Raw genomic sequence first — 20,367 nt, forward strand, 5'->3', positions numbered from 1 at the left:
GCGCGCCGATGGAGGAGTCGGGGACATCGAATTCCTCTGTCCTTAATGCTGAGGCATCAAGCAATGCCGGCGACGATGACTCCTGCTCAGCCGCCGCCGCCGTCGGCGGCTTTAACTTTGGCATCCTCAAGAGCTCGCTGCGGGCACATGGGGAGGAAGAAGTGGAAGAAGAATTGGAGGAGGAAGATGGGGCGTCGGGGGAGGCAGGCTTCGTCACGAGGCAGCTCTTCCCTCCGTTTTCGGTGGTTCAGGAAGGTGTTCAGCCTCCGACGGTGGCTTCTTCATCGACACCGGCATTGCCTCGTCGGATGGAGCTCCGTTTCCTCCAGAGTAATACGGCTGGCTCGGTGGAGGCCAAGGTATTGCAGCAGCAGCATCAGGTGAAGAAGAGCAGAAGGGGCCCGAGGTCTCGGAGCTCTCAGTACCGCGGAGTCACTTTCTACCGGAGGACGGGGAGATGGGAGTCTCACATATGGTTAGCAACTTCTTACATCAGTCCCTTCTTCTATTTCTTGCTTGTAATCTGACGGGATTGTGCTTTTCTTGAGCAGGGATTGTGGCAAACAGGTCTATCTGGGTAAGATCATTGATCCTTTTCTTTTGATTTAATGTCAGGAAAATTTATTGATGCTATGTTCCTTGTTTTTCTGCCTCTGTTTGGATTGAAAACTTAGGAGGTTTTGACACTGCTCATGCCGCTGCAAGGTATGTTTGGTTTTCTTTTGTAATTTGCTGATTTTGTATATCATGTTTTGGTCATTAGTTTTCCTATAGAATATTTATTGGATTGGGTTTTGGCTTGCAGGGCATATGATCGGGCTGCAATAAAGTTTCGTGGGGTTGATGCTGACATCAATTTCAATATCTGTGACTATGAAGAGGATTTGAAACAGGTAATTGCTGATACAGAATATACATGAATTAAAGTATTTCGTTTGATATCAATTTTGGTTGGATAGCTACAATTCATATGTTGTGGATGCTTTCCATTTCAGATGAGGAATCTGACAAAAGAGGAATTTGTTCACATACTTCGTCGCCAGAGCACTGGATTCGCTAGGGGGAGCTCAAAGTACCGAGGAGTGACGCTTCACAAGTGTGGTCGCTGGGAAGCTCGCATGGGGCAGTTCCTCGGCAAAAAGTATGAGAATCTCTCACTAATTTTCTTTTCAAGTTTATCATGAACTAGGGCAGGCTTTGTTCCTCCATTATATATCTAAGTGGTCTTGAGAATATTCAAAGGTGGGTTCCATTGTTTCTGCCTTTTCAGGTAATCACTCTAAGTTATGTTCTCATTGACAAATATCGGTTTGTTTTGCCAAGGGAAGTAATCTGTAACCTTGAAAAAGAAAAAAAAGAAGAAAAAAAAGTCTGGAATTCAGTGAACATTATAGAGTGGAAGGATTTAGAAACAATCAAATGATGGTGAAGACATCTTAATTGAAAGCAGGGAATTCAGAGGTTTTTCAAAATAATTGGTGAAATGTTTGGAGAATGATCATGAATTATTTTTAAAAAAAGTTTCTGGAAATTTTAGTGTTGGATTCTTTTCATCAAGTTGGTGCAAACTTAGCACAAGAACTTTTGACATAATATTTTAGAATAATTGTTGATTTAAACGAAAAAACGTTGGCAAGTCTACTATCAGGCATATGACTGGATTAGTGGAAGCCTAGTCATCTCTGTGTTCTTATATTTCCCGTGCAATAGGACTTGGAAACCAGTCTTTACCGGTGCTAACTGAGAACATTGTGTATGCATGCAGGTACATATATCTTGGGCTATTTGACAGCGAAATAGAGGCTGCAAGGTTGTATCAAGCACAAACAATCTCATTGATCACAATTTTCTAAATTGAATCTTGAAGTCAGCATGGTTCCCAACCAACACAGTTTTTTCTTTTTTCTTTTTTTCTTCTTTTTTTTTTTTTAACCTGGGATATCAGGGCATATGACAAGGCTGCTATTAAATTTAATGGAAGGGAAGCTGTCACAAATTTTGAACCAAGTACCTATGAAGGAGAGGTACATCCTGAGCCCAATAATGAAGGTATTATTCACCAAACAGTTATTCCCCCTCATTGCCTACAATGATATCAGGGTATTCTATAACATTTGCATGATTTTGAAGTGATGCTTGGTGTCGACTGATATTTTGTCTGTTAAAGTTGCTGGCGACAATGTTGATTTGGACTTGAGGATCTCTCAACCTAATGTCCATAGCCCAAAGAAGGATAATAACTCGATGGATATCCAACCCAATCACAGTTCCTTTGCAGCTTCAGGTGCCGGGAATTCTAGGGTAACAAATCTTTACTATCAAAACTTGATATGCGCACTTATCTTAACCTTCAGAAATAGTTGCCAGTATTCATCAGGAGAATCCATTATTCTTAATGCTTTTTCATTAGATAGTGTTGATCTCATCTGTCCTGTTAATTTTTTTAGTGTTATAGCATCAGTTAAAAAGGATGTCATGGTGCATGAGGCTCCTGCCACTGCAGATGTATGCAGCCTTATCCATGTGTGCAGAGAGGCTGTTTTCTATATTTCGAATCCGTGACACCCTGTAGAGCAAACTTATTGTTGCAGCAAGGCCCGTCCTTTGCTGTAGCATAAGTTCCAACAGTGATTTTCTTTAGCATCAACATATTAACCAGATTTAACTCGCTTAGATCTTTCTGAAAAAAAAAAAAAAAAAGGCTTCAGTCCAGATTTCTGTTGAATAGACTAAATTTATATCTTAATTTGGATGCCAAAGATATAGAAATTTTTAAATGGTAGTTTAAGGTGAAATGAGGGAAATTGCAAACTTTGGAAACTCCTTTGGGTTAAGTTTCGAATGACTTGTTTTTACTAGATTTCTGAAATTTTAAACGTCATCAAAAAACCAGTATATGTAAAATTACTTCCATTTTTTGATGGTTGGGGGTGGGGATGGGAACTTACAAAAAAAAAAAAAGATGATTTTCCTGTGCATTGGAGCACCACCCTAGATCTTCTATATCTATGATTAGTCCAATTCTTCATGACTGATATTGAAAAATTCCTGTAGTTACCTTTTTGTGGATCCTGTCCCATGTTTTCGAGTGGAATGATTTCTTCCTCTGTTTATGCTGTGAGTCCGATATGATTGATTTGTTGTATTGATGGCCTACTTTAGTACATCAAAGTTTATTTCAAATTGGTGATGCTTATAACCTGTGTTTTTTTTTCTTTTCCTGCTTTAGGCCAACAACTCAACATCCCATCTGGCTCATCCGCAGCATTTGCCAATGGCACCCGAGCATCCTCATGCCTGGACTGCTCTATATCCTGGTTTCTTTACGCACACTGAGGTAAATCGCAAGAACAGCTCTTTTCTCATTGCAAATTCCTTATGCTAGTTGCTGAGATCCACTGTTATCCTACCAATTGACTTAATTTTGGTGACTTCTAGCACTCCCTTGTATCTTTAACTTTCATATTTTTAAAATTCATCTCTCTCTCTGTCTCTCTCTCTCTCTCTCTACATACTAGGAGGCAGGATTTGTCAAACACTATTGTTCAGTCTTCAAGGTGTCTTCATTTGAATTCTGCCATATGTTCTAAATCTTCTTGAGATTGTGTTCCAATATATTCATGTCATCCGAACATCCATAGTGGTGTAGTGCTTTATACCCCAAGCTACCTGAAAGAATAAGATGCTTTAATCTATTATTCTCTGTAATGACTTATGCTGATCGAATTATCCTGAGTCTTAGTTTCTAACTAGGAAAACATCATTTAGGCTAAGGTCTCAGCAAGGCATGAATATTTTGTTTTCTGATTCCCACTGATGTATCCATACTCAATTGGTTTAACTCATCCATTTTACCCGCCGCCACACCCCTCCCCCCCCACACACAAACCCACCAACAAAAAAAAAAGAAAAGTAAAAAACAAAAAATGCACCAGCAAGGCATCAGAATTTGATTTTTTGGCTCTTCTAAAGCTACTTCCAGGATTAGCAGAAATGATGAGAAGATATGGGGTCTTAAACATATTGCATGACTGTTCCACCAATATATCATGGACACCACCTGTTCCCCTCAGTCCTGCTCTATTGCCTCCGCATTCCACTTGAATTATAACTATTTTTTAACTGCTATTGTTTTAAGAGCTGTCTATCATGCAGTTGGTACGCCGTTGCTTGCTGAATTTCCATTGCTTGCCGGGTCATTTTAGTCCCCAGCCATTTGTGTCAAATTTCCGTGCGTTCTGATTGCTGGCATTTGAATAAATGCAGGAAAGAGCCACAAAAGGGTCCGAGGTGGGTTTTCCTGCTCCCTCCAACCGGGCATGGCCAACGCAGGGCCCCACGTCACCGTTCTCTTCTGCAGCATCATCAGGATTCTCTACTGCAGCCACTGTCGTAGCTGCCCATCATCTGCCACCATCCGCAGCCCATCTCAATTTTCCTCCATCAGCCACCGTCAATCACTATCATATGAGCTGAATGCGTAGACCGCTATGTGTGGACCGTTAGATAAACAGGAGTACCGCCAACAACCAGGGCGAGAAATGCTGTCTTTAAGGGTTGCCATCTGCAATGAAATAATGCTAGCGGGCGCTTGTTTACGAGGTTATGTGTAGCACTTTTAAGTCCACATACTATCTCTGCTGCCTTGTTACATGAATTATGTTTTGGTGTTTCGGACTTTTTGGGACTCCCGTGTCCTCCGTTGGACCGTTGACGGGAAAGCAGAAAACCTTCCTGGCTTTCGGAGTGAGGTCAGGGCGGTGAATGAATGCATGTTAATGTTGAACTTAACCTGTAGTGTCTCTTTTTTGCCTTCAGTGTACTATGATATGAACCTATCATGGCTTATGCGTGACAAAAGCCTTTGCTGCCCTGGATTGCTCCTGCCAGAAAAAAACAGCACCCCACCTTTCACCATCTTGGTTGCGTTCCAGTTTTTTTCCATTTCTCTCCTTGTTTGTTTTTTTGGTTTCCAGCTGGGATTTGTCTTATTGGGAATGGGTGGTTATTGGTTAATGTGGCTGGAGTTACTGCTGTATTTATTTATTTATTTATTTTGTTTGGGGACAAGTGAATGACTCGCTGGACGATTGACTCCCGTGGCGGGGGAAACTGGAAGAACTGGAAGTCTTTCCACTTGAGTCCGAAGGGAGTCCCACCATGCGGTCGTTGTCGGTTTTTCTTTTGTCGCACTCGCATGTCGAACGGAGAACTTTGATCAGACGGGCAGTGCTGGTTTAACGTATGATAATTTTCATTTTTCCAATCGTTAAGAGCGCAGGATGCGGCTCAGTTAAACCGCTCATGTATGTTGGGTCTACCCTATTCCCTAAGTGGGACCGTAAGCTACTTATGAAGCATATGGAAAAATCTCTTAATTTTTGTGAAAAAAAAATTCTTATTTTTGATTGGTTTGCTAAGGAATACGCGTAATTTAATATTTTACAATTTTATTTACCGTCCATTGTATAAAGGATATACTCGGCGAGAAGCCTAGGTACGAATAGCAAGGGCCATGATCCGGGCAAAATCCCTCATCCACACCCTAATCTCCCTCTCCTCCGTCGCCTCCCCCACCACCGACTTGGTGGCGGAGCTAGATAACCTCCCAATGTGATCAACCTCGATGCTTCCTCACCTTCGCCCGCGGCCCTCCATTGCCCGCTTCAAGTTTCCTCCCTCACAGCCTGTAATAAATACTAGCTCCCCCCATGTGTTCTGCGACATCGAGTTCCAATAATCCCGGGCCGCCTCCGTCTTCACCGTCACCTCCCTCCCTCACGTCCACCATCTTGACCCCACCACCGCTCCCTTCGCGACTCCGACCCGGCCGAGTTCGTCAAGGCGAAGACCAAGCTCCTTGTCAGCCCCGTCATCCGCCCTCCCTCCCCTGATTTCCCATGACAAATCGCTGTCGCTCTTCTGATCTCGGAGAAGCGAGAGGTCACGAGAGAGATGGATGGCTTAACGGAAGGATAGAAGGATGAAGCCAGGTTCGACGGCCTGTGTTTTGGTATCTTTAGTTTGGTCAGGATATCCTGGATTTAGATTTCCCGTTTTGCTTAAAATATCATTTTTAAACTCAGAATAAGGTAAAGTTTTATAAAATCAGTGTTTTCATGGAATAAGAGTAAGGAAATGAAAAATAACATTTTCTGAGTCATTAACCCCTGGAAGAGAAGTGCGTTCCTTGGACGGTAAATCACCGCCATCGATGCTTTTTCTTTTGCGACCGATAACTATTCAAGCTTGTACCCAAAAAAAAAACTATTCATGCTTTTTGTCACATACATGAGGTATCGTACAAACTAAAGGATTTTAATTTAACTTTTAATCCGAGATCGAATTGGAAAAATAACAATTATTATATTTAACGTGTGGGGATCCAATGTTCGGAGATACCAATTTAAAACCCGGCGCAAGTGGAGGGAAAAAGGTTCCGTCGCTGTCAGGTGCTTCTGGTCCTCCGATCCGTAGCCCCTAAATTAGGTTCCCTGTGAAATCCTACGGTTCCCAGCCAATGGAGGCATTTACGGGCACATGACTGGTGCCACATCGCTGTCTCGGTGTGCCCCACCTTAGCCGGCCGGCTTCATTCGAGTGAGTTGATGGATTGCGATATATCAACTGACGATTGGGACGTGTCCATCGTTAGCTTGCTAGCTCCGGCTGCATTTATAGCTTAGCTTTTCTTTTCTTTTCTTTCCCCTTTTATTTTTTTTTTAATTTTTTCGACTTCAACATGCACGCTGTCAGGTTATTTAATCTGTTTGTTGTTTGTGCTTTTATAGGGCTACAGGCTGCAGAGCTACTACAGGCCGCTTGGTTACCGTGTTTTTAATTTTGACCAGATTCTCGGCTATCGTTCCTCTTGAGTTTGAGGAAACAACACGATGGAAGATACCAGCAGGACGGTGGAGCATGGACGACTGATTTGAATAATCGAATTGCCTCCCGGCACCTACATTTGGACCGGACAAACCTCAGTCCCACAGGGTTGATGCTCAAGCTTCCAGGGGGCTCAACTTGTGAACTGAAGGTCACACGAGGATATCCACTTCGAAACAAGTACGTTGTCACACATTCCGGTCTTCGTTGCACAAAGATACCGTTCGGTTTCTATTTTCTTGTTACGTCATTTGGAAGTTTGCATGTGATTTTTTGTTTGCCCTCCATTTGTTGTCTGAAGTGCGTCTGACGCGCACATGCATCCTAAATGTGTCGTGCTACCATCTCTCTTGGTTATCATGATGTCATGAACAAGAGGAAAAGCTTGGTGCACCGAGGGCTTCGGAGACAGGATGTAGCACATGCAAAAAGTTAATTATGTGCATGCGTATCTTCCATCTGGGCTTATGCTGGTTGATGGTTCAAATTTGGCTGGTACTATGTCTGGTCAATAGCTCATGATCAAGGCTTTGGTGGGAGTCACCTTTCTCAATTTTTCTCTCATGCTCAAAGGAGTCTCTTTGTCAATGCCTCATCTATTCAATCCTGTTTCCCAGCATGGACTACACTGTGCAGCTTCTGATGGCAGCCATCAACAAATAGAGATAGCTATCAAATAATGCATGTTATATATGATATGATACATACTTGTGGATCATTTTATTTGATGGTCATCTACCTCTTAATGATAGTCGTTAGAGGCTGCACAGCATTTTGTAATGTAGCTCGTGCACAACAGAATATCCAATAAACAAATGAAGGAGATATGTTTCATCGCAAGAGGGCAGAACCAACGATTTGATAATCCTCAAGGTTGATTACAACCATCTTGTAGCAGCATGCAGACAAGAAGTACGAGCTGAGTACATAAATGGAAGCTTCATCAACTCCATCCAAATTTCTTTGTGTGTTTTGAGGATTTGGACCATCTACTGTTATTGACCTACCAAACAAATCTTGTACTCCTAGCTCAGCAGTTATTTATCCTCTTTTTTTTTACTCTGAGAACTTAAATTGAGGCTTAAATTTAAGACATAATCCATGGGTAGGCTTTAGGCGTGAGGTCATCACTTTTCTTCTTACATTCGTTCCTCAATATTTAACTATGGTCATTTGCCCCCAGAGCAATCAAAATTACTTGACAGTGAAGATGAAAGAACAGTTTTCTCTGTATCTAAATTAACGATCTTTTTTTTTTTTCATCATCACATTTTATCTAAGGGTCACTATAAACATTTAATTACCATTGATCAAAGCAATAAAAAAATCAACAAAGCTGCCTACCGTAAAAAACTACCTTTCCAAAGCTCCTCCACAAGAGAGGTCATGACACAAGTGATCAACAATTAAGATATTACAGCACCGGGTGGCACAACGATCTATAGAAGCAGTATGACACCAGCCAGAAGAGGAAGCTTACATGTTCTATAGTTCTTAACAATAAAAAAAATTGATATGTAACCAGAAAAAGGACACATTTATTGAATCAATAAAGGCAAACCACTTTCGTTGAAGATGGGCCATCAATCTCTGTCCAACATTTACATGTAATAGAGTTATTAAATATACAGAATGATATTTATGGAGCAATATTCTCAATGCTATCATGTCGCTGACGCAAGTTTTTTTCTGCCAGTAGAAGGGACTGAAGCAAACATTGTGACCTCGAAGAATGCGAACTCATATTTTATTTTTTTAAGCAGTCGACAAAAATTTATGACCATAAGCGGATTTTTTTTTTAAATATTATTTTTTAATATTTATTTTCCAACCTACCCCTTTCCTATGTATTTTTCAAAATACGATAACTTGGACGGGATGACGGTCACGAAACCGCATATTAAAAATATAAATAAAATATTTAAAATTTAAAATTAAAATCACATATTGAACGTATGGTTTCAATTTGCAAGATGCTGTTTCATTTTTTTTTAATATTTTTTTTATTTTTTATATCGAACAAGTGGGGGCACGAAAGGAAGCTTTGTTGGGATCGAAAAGAAAGGGAAAGGAGGGCTGTGGGGCGAGCGCCAAGAGGGGGGCGCATCTGGAAGGGCGGAGGGGGTTGCGAGGGGGGGTGGTTTTTGTGTTCATGCGGATGACCGACGGGGCCGGGGGGAGCGATGGTCACATGGAGCCGAAGGTGAACGACGGATGCAGCATGAATGATGATGGAGTGGGATCGCGGCACATGCGGCATGACGACTGCGGCAGAGAGGTAGGACGATAGAGGGCGGAGCAACGAGTGGCGCACCAAAGATCGATGGGTGCGAATCGGCCATCGACAGAGAAAAATCGGCCAGGAGGAAGATGGAAGAAAAGAAAGAAAGAAAAAAATAATTTATTATTAATATTTTAAAATATATTATTATTTTTAATAATAAATATATTTTAAAATAATATTATTAATCAAATAATAATAATTTATTATTAATCAAATAATAATATTTTATTATTTATAAAATAATAATAAAATATTTTATTATTTATCTTTTTTTTTTCTCATTTCACTCTTCCCTTCCTCCCACCCCCCACCAACTTTCCTCTATCTAACGGCCAACCTGCACCCACCCCCTCTGACGCACCACCCACGGCCCAAATCGATCGTCGTCCTCCGCGCTGTCCGCCGCAGCCATCCGTGCCCGTTTCGTCCCTCTATCATGGCCGTCTGCACCACACCCACCATGACCCCTCTCCATTACTGTTCGTGCTACATCCGCCGTCCACCCTCGACTTCGCGCGATCACCACCCCCCTCCCCTTCAGCCCCGGCGGCCATCCGTGCGAATACAAAAACAGCCCTGACGACCGTCCGTGCGAACACAAAAGCTACCTCTTGTCCCGCAACCCCCTTCGTCCTCTTCCGACCGCTGCACCTAGGACTGGCAAAATATGACCCAACCCGCCAACCCGACCTGCTATAAACAAATTTGAATTTAGGCTAAATGGATTTGGATCATAAATGGATCAACCCATTTTATTCATTTAATAAGTGGATCAAATTTGAATTTTAGATATCTGATCCGTTTAACCCTTTTAATATTCAAATCGGATTGAGTCAGATAATCTATTTAACATGTTTAACCTGTTTAATCTATTTCTGGTCCATTTAACACGACCTGTTTAACATATGTAACCCATTTAAGACCCATTTAACCTGTTTAAAACCTGTTTAATTTGTTTCTGATCTATTTAATTCGATCCGTTTAACATGTTTAACCCGTTTAACCTAATTTGATCTATTTAATAAATGGATTAAACGGATCAAACCGAATTACTTGTTTGATAAACAGATCGGATTCAAATTTGAAATTTTGACCTGCTTAATAAACAGATCGAATTTGAATCGACGATTTTCTGACCCCATTCAATTATGACCCAACCCGATTGCCACCTCTAGTTGCGCCCGCACCCCATGACATCCTTCCCCCCGACGCCACATCCCATAGGCCCCACTGCCCAATCACTGCCCCAGCTGATGGGCAGCCCTCCTCTCCTCTCTCCCTGGTTCTAACAAAGCCCCCACTCGTGCCACCGATTGTCTGGTACAAAAATGAAAAAAAAAATATCAACAAAAAAAAAAAAAGGAATGAAACCGCATCTTGAAGATGCAATTTCATCTAAAAAATCAACAGCGAATGTTCAACTTGCAGTTTTAGTTTTAAATTTTAAATCAAATTTAAATTTTAAATATTTTATTCATGTCATTTGAAACTGCACGTTCAACATGCATTTTTGTCACGTTGCTGCCACCTCATCCAAACTATCGCATTTTAAAAAATAAATTAAAAAAAATAAATTAAAAAATAAATATTAAAAAACTAATATTTAAAAAAAAATCCCATCATACACAATCAACATCATCACAGGAATCATAAGAGAAATTCTTTGTACACTATCTGCAGTATAGAAAATCTGACATGAAGTATACCATCTCATCCGATTGAATTATAAAGCCATCGCAAATATCATAAAAAAAAAAATTTTATCATTAAAAATATAAATTTTTTAATGACGAAAATATTCTTAATAAAATTATGACGTCCTGAAAAAATTTATGATATTCTGTACAGAAACTCATAATTTCAACTCAACAAAAAATATTATAATTTTTTCATAAGAGAAGAGATATTTTTGTCATTCAAAATTTCAAATGAAAATGTAAAATTACAGATATTAAATGTACGTTAAAAAATGACAGCTATATAATCCAATCTGATGAGATGATATGCTTCAGATCGAATTTTCTACACCCGCAAGCAGTGTATAAAAAATTTTATAGAATCATAATTGCCCAAAATCAGAACTTAAATATCTCTTTACAATCTAGAGTGGCTCCTGATCCACATCCCATTAAATCTTCAAAGGGTCCACCGTTAGCTGAAGGTCTCGCTAGTAGATGAGAAAGTTGTCCTTTGTAACTCAGAGAGCGACTTGTCACCGTACTCAAAGCCAGACTCTTGCAGTCCTCTTGCACCAACATAAAGCTCGTCCTCCTTGCCAGTGTATTTCTGGATACCATTTCAAAGACCACTTAAGGTAGAAATCTCCGAGGACCTAGAATCAAATATTGAGATTCTTACCTACCAGCAAGACTTGATGGTCCTTTGCATTCTGCCAGGTCGGTTTTAAGAGAAACCGTCTGGCAACAATTTGTGGTGCCATTTAGCTTCTTGGAACCAAAGTTATATTCCGCACATGAAACTTGTAAACACATCAAAAGCTGTCTAAAAGGAAAGACAAATTGGCATTTAAGTATTTATTATTGAAGACTGACCTGCACACAAGACAGTCGCAGCAAATTGTTTGAAGAATCAGCGCAAACAGCAAAGTGAAGAAGCAGGAGGACAGATGGTAAGCAACCCCAGAGTAAGAATTCCACATACAACTTTTAAGCGATTATGAAGACCATTGTATTTAGAATACTTCGTTTCACTAGTAAATCTACTTTATCAGAGGGTGAGGGCAGGGAACAACTAATGGTCGCAATAAGCTGTCATTGACCTGCATGCATAAACATAAACATTAGCTCAGATATGGAAAACCTGCCTATATTGGTGGATGGATCAGTAACAGCAAATGTATGTTTATGCCACCATGCAGCAAGTAATATCAGCATTATACCTGCAGAATCAACATGACAAAAAGGACAGTGATTCATTCAGCAGTAAAAAGCCCTTCAAAAGAGCTAAAAGGGGTGAGGTGCATTACTTCTTTAATTACTTCTTCGATCAACTATATTTTTCTCACTAAATGAATATAGATACAATTCTTCTAAATAAATAATTGTTGAATGCTGCCGTACTTTTGTCCTTCATTGTGCAATACAGCACAACAACCAACATGAGTTGTAGACAAGTGTTCCAAAGAACAAAAAATTAGAAAGCCAATGATTCTATTAGAGAAGCCCATCTCCTTCATCTGCAAATAGTGGTCTTAAACCTTATCACACGTGTGCTTTCTAGATAACTATTATACCCGGGAGTTGAAACAAATAATTAAAAAGCCTATTTTCACCAGGCATTTTTGCCACCATCTCAGCACCAGACATCTAATTCAGAAAGCTGACATCTATTACAGACCTCCAGCCGAATGATTTCTTTCAGAATGCAATTGCTTTGAGTCGCTGTATAGTGACCTCAGATATATCTAGGGGAGGTGCTGTCAGTCAGAAAATTCTTTTCAGCATTGGATACCTAAAAGTTTGATTTTTTTTTCCCCCCTTCCAATACTGCAGTTGACTGATATTCTTCAGAATGTAGTTGCTTTGCATTGATGTAAAGCAACGGTGACTGTGAGAGAGGTGTTATAAGCCAAAGGTTATTAACTGGGTCAGTGCAAAGATAGAGGGAGATGGCAAAATAATTAGAACAGAGTAAACATGTCACACACACACACACACACACACACAAAATCTGGACTGAGAACAGTCCATCTGACACCAGTAGCTGACACCCAAATTAACATCTATTTTTGCCAATTACTTCTGGTAACTTATCAGGAACAATGTAGTAGAATACATCTGCAAGGCAAAAGATACAAGCATCGACCATCCCGAGTCATAAAAAAGGCATAGATAGCAAAATGTTTCTTTTTAATAATTGACGAAGAATGATTAAAGAACATCATCGACTTTTTTTTTCAAAAAAAAAAAAATGTTGACAATTTTGCTAGAAGAAGTAACATAATATTCATTCTCCCAGTTAATAAAAATAAAAAGAAAAATGGGAGGGCAAAACTATGAGCTAGCGTTAGAGCTAACCAATGCCATCTCACAAACACTTAGCTGGTACATTGTCAATGCCTATGGAATCTTCGCCTTCGTCTGCAAAGAACAAACCAAGCAATCTTAGGAAACCTAACAACAAAAGAACAAGAAGAGGGGGAAATAATGAATGACCACTGAAGGGCATGTGTGTAATATGATCATTAATGCTTTATTAGGTAAATGCTCTCAGTTACTTGTTGCCACCATTCTCCACCCCTTGTATGAAATCATGGACACAGGACCCGCTGGTCTACAGGGGGATCTGAACCCCATTTATGACCGCAATTGCTTCGCCTACAGGTTCATCACACATGGGGAGCACCCATGTAATCCTTTGTGGAACTTCCTCCACCTTCATAGCCTCTGGTGCACTCTGGAGGCTGGTCCTCTTTGATCCACCATTTCCATGCTGGGAAGTAGCAGGTTCAATTGGCTGAATAAAGTAAGTCACCATGAAAACAGATAGCCGGCTACATGCTAGTAATAACCAGAATAAGTCATTAAAATTTAAAACCCAAGAAGCAACAAACTTTGGCCACCAATCAGACCTCTTTTTTCTTAATATCCTGCTGTTCTATGCAATATTTAGAATGTTAGATATAATACATAAAATTGCATGTATATTTTAAAGAACAATCAAGACGCAGTAGGTGTACCCACTTCATTGAAGTATAGTTCAAAAAGCATTGTTAATCTTAAAGAAAATCATTAGAATCAATTGCAGTCCTGGCAACTTCAGCGATTGTGTAAAAGAAACTTAAGATGTGAAAACGAGATGACTTGGTTTCAATCAAGCTAACTGGACTGGGTCCAATTGGCTCTATTTAAGTGTAAATCACTTGGGTTGTGTCAAGTAAGGTCGAGACTAACGGGGTTGGATCTAGCACAGTCAGTTAAGATTGAATAGGTTGGGTCAAGTTGGCTGATCAGGGTTTATAGACAAGTTCATATCGATGAGGCCTTTTCAAATGCCCTATTGGCTTTTGAAATTAAATCTAGCTTCCTCAAAAACTAAAAAGGATAAAGCCAGAATATGCATGAAACTCAGCGTTTGAACTTCCACCTCATTTTAAGCAAAATGTACTTCCAGTGAAAATAAAGTTCAGCCTCCCCACATATGCCAAAACAAAAGCAGTTTAGCTAAGGACAGGTTATATGAAGAATAAACATGCTTTGCTAATATTTCTATCACAAGAATAAAAGATAAAACATATAAGGAAACTTCTAGGTTTTGACCAGAAGATTATATCACTATAATTAGAATTAAGATTATTCTTAAATAAAGAGATAGAAAGTTTTTCAACATACCATATCTTTATGTCAGTGCTATTCCCATTGGTCCCTCTTTGCCTAAAGGCCTCCTAGCCTTCAAGATAGCCAGGGTTGCATGTTAAAGTGTATGAGGGTTGACCAACATCGTGTTAGATGCCTTTCCTTTTCTTTTAAGGGATATGGTTCACTCACAATATCCCAAGCACTACAATAGATCTCTCAATTTACATAATTTGCATGCTATAGCTGAAACTCAACCTATAGTTTAGCGATTTTGGTGGAAATAAGCCAGGTTCAGGGGTTGAACTTTGGTGAGTTTGCGGGTAGGCGTGTCTAAATGAATTTGAGAGCCAAGAAATATCATTAAGGAATTAAAGTAGTGAATCTTTTTATCATACATTTGTTTTAAAATACCAAACATATTCAGCATATGTAATCTAACTGGGTGAATCTTTTCAACATGTTTCTTTGTTCTAAATGTTTGAGAACTGAGAAAAGGAAACATCATTTAGAAATTGAAGTAGTAAATTGAACAACTTCAATAGCCTAGTGCTGCTTCTTTCATTTGTTTTCCTAGCACTAAAAGTAACAGTATGCTTACAAAATTCACAAGACAAAAAAAATCAATAAATAGCTTGCTTATATGCGATTCTTAGCACTAAAAGTAACAACATGCTTACAAACTTCACAAGATAAATGAAAAATTCAAAAATAGCTCATTTATATGGGTTTAATACAAGGTTTCAATATATAAAATATGGAATTAATCTGATTGTGGAGTAATATTTTAACCAAATATGACAATCCATACCAGAATGTGTCCATATCACTGAACATGCAAGTGTTAAAATGTTGGACCATACATTCAAAATATAAATGACAAACAAATTTCCAGTGTTTTCTATATTGAAAAAAAAGGCAATAGTAATAGTAGTAGTAATGCATCGTATCAAATACAAGATGCATTTTTTTCGAAAAAAATGGTTCACATTGAGTCATTAACAATAGTTCCGGTGCGTTTAAACATGCACGTATAGAGATAAGAGAGAGAGAGTGTTTGTGAGAGAGAGAATTGGTAAATAGCAACCATATAGGAAAGGAAGATTTGAAACAACCTCATAATGGCATTTGGGATCACCCATGCATGGGGATAGAAAAAGGGAAGTAAAGACCTATTAAACTATATAACTCCAGATCAGATCAAATCTTATACCTTTGCTTCTTCTTTGGCTACTGAAACCATACCTTCATCATCTTGAATTCTGACTCGATCTTCTATGTCATGCCCATTATCATTTTTTGTTTGATTAGTAGATATAGTTGAAGCTATACTGAAACTCAAATTCGAATTGGAGCTAGAACTATTGGAATGTGGGATTTCATTGGAGAATGAAACAACCCTCCAACAAAATGAAAATGAAACAACCCTCCAACAAAATCTCCGCCCTCTCCAACCTTCTAAATTGCTTTCTACAAGAACTTGAACAGAGGAAATTGGTGGACTTGATAGACTTGACATCATTAAAGTTACTCATGAACATGTGCTATCTTAAACTATTTGTGCTAGCTGTCACATGCAAAAAGAAAAAAAACCTTAATAACATCAACCATTTTTTGCGGATTATTCAACTATAGCCCATGGAAAATTGGACATTGGAAATAATAATGGTGCTGAAGAATATCAACAAATCAAATACATTTGTAATGCATCTACATAGATTTGCCATTGCAACCAAGTGCCAGTTGTCACCCATAGAATTTCCTATTGTCGACTATTCTTTGTGGATTATTCAATTATCGTCCATAGGAACTGCATGCAATAAAATTTGTTGGATTTAAAGGATATTAATGAATTAAATGTGTTTGTAATGCTTTTAAGCATATTTCAAGTAAACCAGTGCAAAATCAACCTGGCCTGCTTGACCCAGCCCGATTGGATTTTTGTTGGGCTTAAGGGCTCAGATTTTCAACCTTATAGGTGTAAAAAGTGAATAGAAAGAAACCATAATAAGTTTGTCCCTCCTCTTTGCTGCCAACCCCCATCATGCCCCTTCCTCCTCTCCTCCTCCTCTCTCTCTCTCTCTCTCTCTCTCTCTCTCATTCTCTCTCTATTCCCTCTCCCCACAACCAACCACCCCTTTCTATCCACCCCACACTCAACCAAAACCTCCATCTCCCTCCGCAATGGCATCCTTCTACTCTCCTCTCCCTCCTCCCCCCTCTCTCTATTCTCTCCCTCCGATGCAGAACCACCCTCTCTCTCTCTCTCTCTCTCACCCCTCCTTACATCGACAGGTCACTGCCCTTCCCTCCCACACTCTCAATCGTGCCATGGGCATGCCCTAGCCCCTTGCTATTCAGGTCAGTTTGGGTTGGTCTTGAACCTTGTCCTAGGGACTAGGTTGGGCTCAGGTTGATTTTTCAGAATTGTGGTGGGGCTTGTCTAGATTCAAACAAGGACCTGAACTCTTTGATAGCATGCCTAGGCCCATCCTAGTCCTGGCTAAACCAGAGGATGCACAAGTTTACCCATATCAATATCGACCAACAGAAATGTCTCCTGCTATAAGGATAGAAATAAACTAATGGCATCATAATGATAGATCCAGATGTAGGCATTGGTAGGTAACTTCACAATACATGCTTCACTTATTATATCTATTTCTTGCATGATTCAATAATAGCATTAACCCTGTTCTATAAATTGATGAGTTATAGCCTAAGGACTTGTTTGATTCGCGGGAAGAATTTTTTTCTAGTAAGTGACTTCTCAAGAAATTTACCCTGTTTTATAAATTGATGAGTTATAGCCTAAGGACTCGTTTGGTTCGCGGGAAGAATTTTCTTCCTAGGAAGTGACTTCCCAGGAATTAACTTCCTGGGAAGTTACAGTCTGGGAATAGAATTTTGGCATATTTGGTTGATCATAAAAAATTGACTAATTACAGAGTAGCTTATGTTTGGTTGGATACTCATTTTTCTAGAAAAACTATATAAAATACCTATGATACCCTTAGTGGATCTAAAACCATACCTTTTTACTCCTAAACTTTATATAGATATAAATATTATATTTATATTCATATAAATTATAATATTAATATGTTATAATATAACATTAGACTATAATAATTTATTATGTTAACATAATACTAATATATATTTATATTATATTAATATTTTAATATAATAAATTTATTAATATAGATATTAAATATAATTTTATATTAATATGAATATTAATATAAGTATTATATTAATATTAATAAAAATATTATATTAATATAAATATTAAAATAATATTAAAATATAATAAATATTATAATATTAATATAAATATAAATATTATATTCATATAAATATTAAGATAATATTAATATAATATTATATCACTATTCAGTATTTTATCATAACCATCTATTGATATTTTGCAAAATCTTAGCCGTAGATCTTAAAAGGATATTTTGGGAAAGAGAAAAGTACCACCATTTTTTATCTCATGGAAAGTGCCAAAACCCACCTCCCCCATAAATTTTCACTTCCTATAGAATGTGAGAAGTGACTTCTCATGGAAAGAGCTTTTTCCACTCTCTCAGCTTTTAAAACTCCAACTAAATAAGAGGCCCCTTCTCCACTTTTCAGGAACTGTCTCTTCTCCCCTCCACTTCCCGTCAACCAAACGAGTCCTAAAGGAATGGGACATCGTAAAACGATTTTGGAGCATAGGATAATAATGAATTATTTCCCATGTTTTTATGCAGATATTGTAGCTAGGTGATGTGTACATTTAGCATCACAAGGATGGTCATGGATTAGTGTCACTGTTATGATGAATCTCAACAGGTGCATTACAGTGTTTCCTCATGGTGCATGCATATTTGTAGCAATATAGAATAACGATACTTTATTAAACCTATCTTAAAATATAACCATTGATCTGGGTGATGTGGCTAAGTTAGGATGATGTCTATCTGGAACCAAATCCAGTTCAAGCTTTACATATATGATGTAATTCAAAGTATACCATAATGCAGTGGTGTATATGTTGATCTTCTATAAGGATTATTTTCAAACTTCTCTCGAATTCTTAGGTGGATATACTTTGTCATCTCTTCAAATTACACTATGGATCAAGGAAATTAAGATAATGTGCTTGTCATTGTGACAAAGATAAGTTTAGGTAAATCAGTAAATAATGTATGAATTCATTTTCATTCCATTGGGTGAAGAAATACATTGTTTACATAACAATGATAATTAGAATACTAACAAGTAATTCCGTATCTAGTACATATAAATGTATATCTATCAAAACAATTAAGCATAGACATTTTCTACTTCAAAAATATGAATGAACATGGCAAATTATAGTACCCATAAACTTCAGTAAAACAGAGCACAAGTTCAACTCAAGAACTGGCATCTTCTCTTAAGAGTTAAGATCAAGTTGCCCCCATTATATGTTACCCTTTCAAATCAATTTTGTTAGAAAACGATTCTATCACAAAGATCCCCAGAATCTTACCATCGAAGCAGCCGAGGACATTGGGTACGAAGAACATGAGAATCACCAGAGCACGCGAGCAATCGAATCATCCACCCTTATCGGTGAGGGCTTATAGGACAACCTCTCCAATAGAAGGCGACCGGTGGATGGAAAGCATCCAAGGAAACATGGAGGAAGGAGATGGCGAAGAGGCCACCATCGGCGACGCGGCCGGACCGACCGGCAACATCTATCTCATCTTCTCGTTCCGGAGATGGTCGGCAACCCTCACCTAATCCCGTGGGTTTGGGAAACCCTGGAGAAAATGGGGGAAGTGAAGACCATTGATGGGGGAAGTAGGGAACTAAAAATATAAGATGAACACTATATCAGGGCTCGCACGAAATAATACGATCAGCAGAATTTAAGAAACAAATATTTCATACAAGCCCCTTTCAATTTCGTTATTAGATTTCGGCCCCTTGTTTTGGTCCTGAACTAGTTCGGGGGGGTGGCAGTCCCTCAAATAGAACAAAGCTTTCAGCGTTCGATGAATATAAGAGATCTGAAAGGAAAATATTTTGCCCGATTTGGTATAATCCCGGCGTTCAATTTGATTCCTTAAAAAAAAAAAGGTGGGGGGAAACCATTTTAATTTGTATTACTTGCTGAGTTAATCTCCTATTAGAGTAGCTCTGCGTGCTTCAAACTGTCATTCCTTAGCCAACCACTAGGTGAGATCTACTAATCCATCACAAAAAGAAAAAAAAAAAAGGATTAATCGAGAAGCAGAGCTGGATGATTGCAGAATATTTTCCCCCTGAACTTTTTTAATCAAATTTCCTTCATAAACTTATATTGGAATGCAACTTTAAAACATTAGAGATTCATTATTGCAGTGGATTCTTCATTCAGTAAAATAAAAGTGCTTGCTTTGGGTCGGAGCTCTTCTGTTTCCAGCTTGAGCCACTTGTCCTTTGTAGCTAAGGATCTCCTTTTTGTTCCCATCAGCCCCACACACCACAATGGCTACCACTTCTTCCTTTATGGTATTCTAATGAGACTGTTACCCATTAAATGTGAGTGCATGCTTTCTTTTTTGGTTCTTCCATGAACTTGTTCATGTTCTTCCTAATCCTTCAACAAAGAATCAAGCTGTTAAGTACAAAATGCATTATTTTCCACCTCATCTCCAGGGCCACAAGAGTAATTTCCCAAGGCAAGAGGACCATACTCATAGTGTGCCAAGAAATGGATACATTCATGCTGTAATTCAGTGGTGATGAAGATGTTTGTTTGAGCAAGATTGGTCTATGTTTCTAGTCGTTATTCCTTTGCACCATTTCTTGTTGTAGAAATGTATTTATTACCTATTAAAAAAATAGTTAAGCATT

General features: G+C 38.7%; 1 protein-coding gene and 1 long non-coding RNA gene across 4 annotated transcripts in view; one reads left to right on the forward strand and one right to left on the reverse strand.

Moving 5' to 3' along the window:
* Positions 1–4,791, forward strand: part of LOC105045791 (APETALA2-like protein 3) — a 5,538-nt gene extending 747 nt beyond the window's left edge. The window contains exons 1-10 of one of the 2 annotated variants that reach the window (XM_073258505.1): positions 1–475; positions 552–577; positions 675–705; positions 806–893; positions 996–1,141; positions 1,766–1,810; positions 1,946–2,049; positions 2,168–2,284; positions 3,230–3,337; positions 4,267–4,443. The exon at positions 1–475 is cut by the window's left edge and continues 747 nt beyond it. In XM_073258505.1, the coding sequence (XP_073114606.1) occupies positions 1–475; positions 552–577; positions 675–705; positions 806–893; positions 996–1,141; positions 1,766–1,810; positions 1,946–2,049; positions 2,168–2,284; positions 3,230–3,336 (1,139 nt within the window). In that variant the 3' untranslated portion in view covers position 3,337; positions 4,267–4,443. Of the gene's footprint in view, positions 476–551; positions 578–674; positions 706–805; positions 894–995; positions 1,142–1,765; positions 1,811–1,945; positions 2,050–2,167; positions 2,302–3,229; positions 3,338–4,266 lie in introns of both variants that reach the window. The other variant, XM_010924194.4, reaches the window with a different exon arrangement.
* A 6,024-nt stretch (positions 4,792–10,815) lies between these two features.
* LOC105045790 (uncharacterized) lies at positions 10,816–19,449 on the reverse strand. 2 transcript variants are annotated; one of them, XR_002164711.3, is made up of 5 exons: positions 19,013–19,449; positions 13,410–13,648; positions 13,210–13,272; positions 11,531–11,951; positions 10,816–11,458 (listed from the first exon to the last, which is right to left on the reverse strand). It is a non-coding gene; the product is annotated as an uncharacterized lncRNA (long non-coding RNA). The 2 variants fall into 2 exon arrangements; XR_832131.4 differs by having other exon boundaries at positions 10,826–11,458; positions 11,535–11,951; positions 19,013–19,444.
* Between the last annotated feature and the right edge of the window lie 918 nt (positions 19,450–20,367).

Source organism: Elaeis guineensis, chromosome 5 (assembly GCF_000442705.2).
Source record: "Elaeis guineensis isolate ETL-2024a chromosome 5, EG11, whole genome shotgun sequence".
Classification (NCBI taxonomy): Eukaryota; Viridiplantae; Streptophyta; class Magnoliopsida; order Arecales; family Arecaceae; genus Elaeis; species Elaeis guineensis.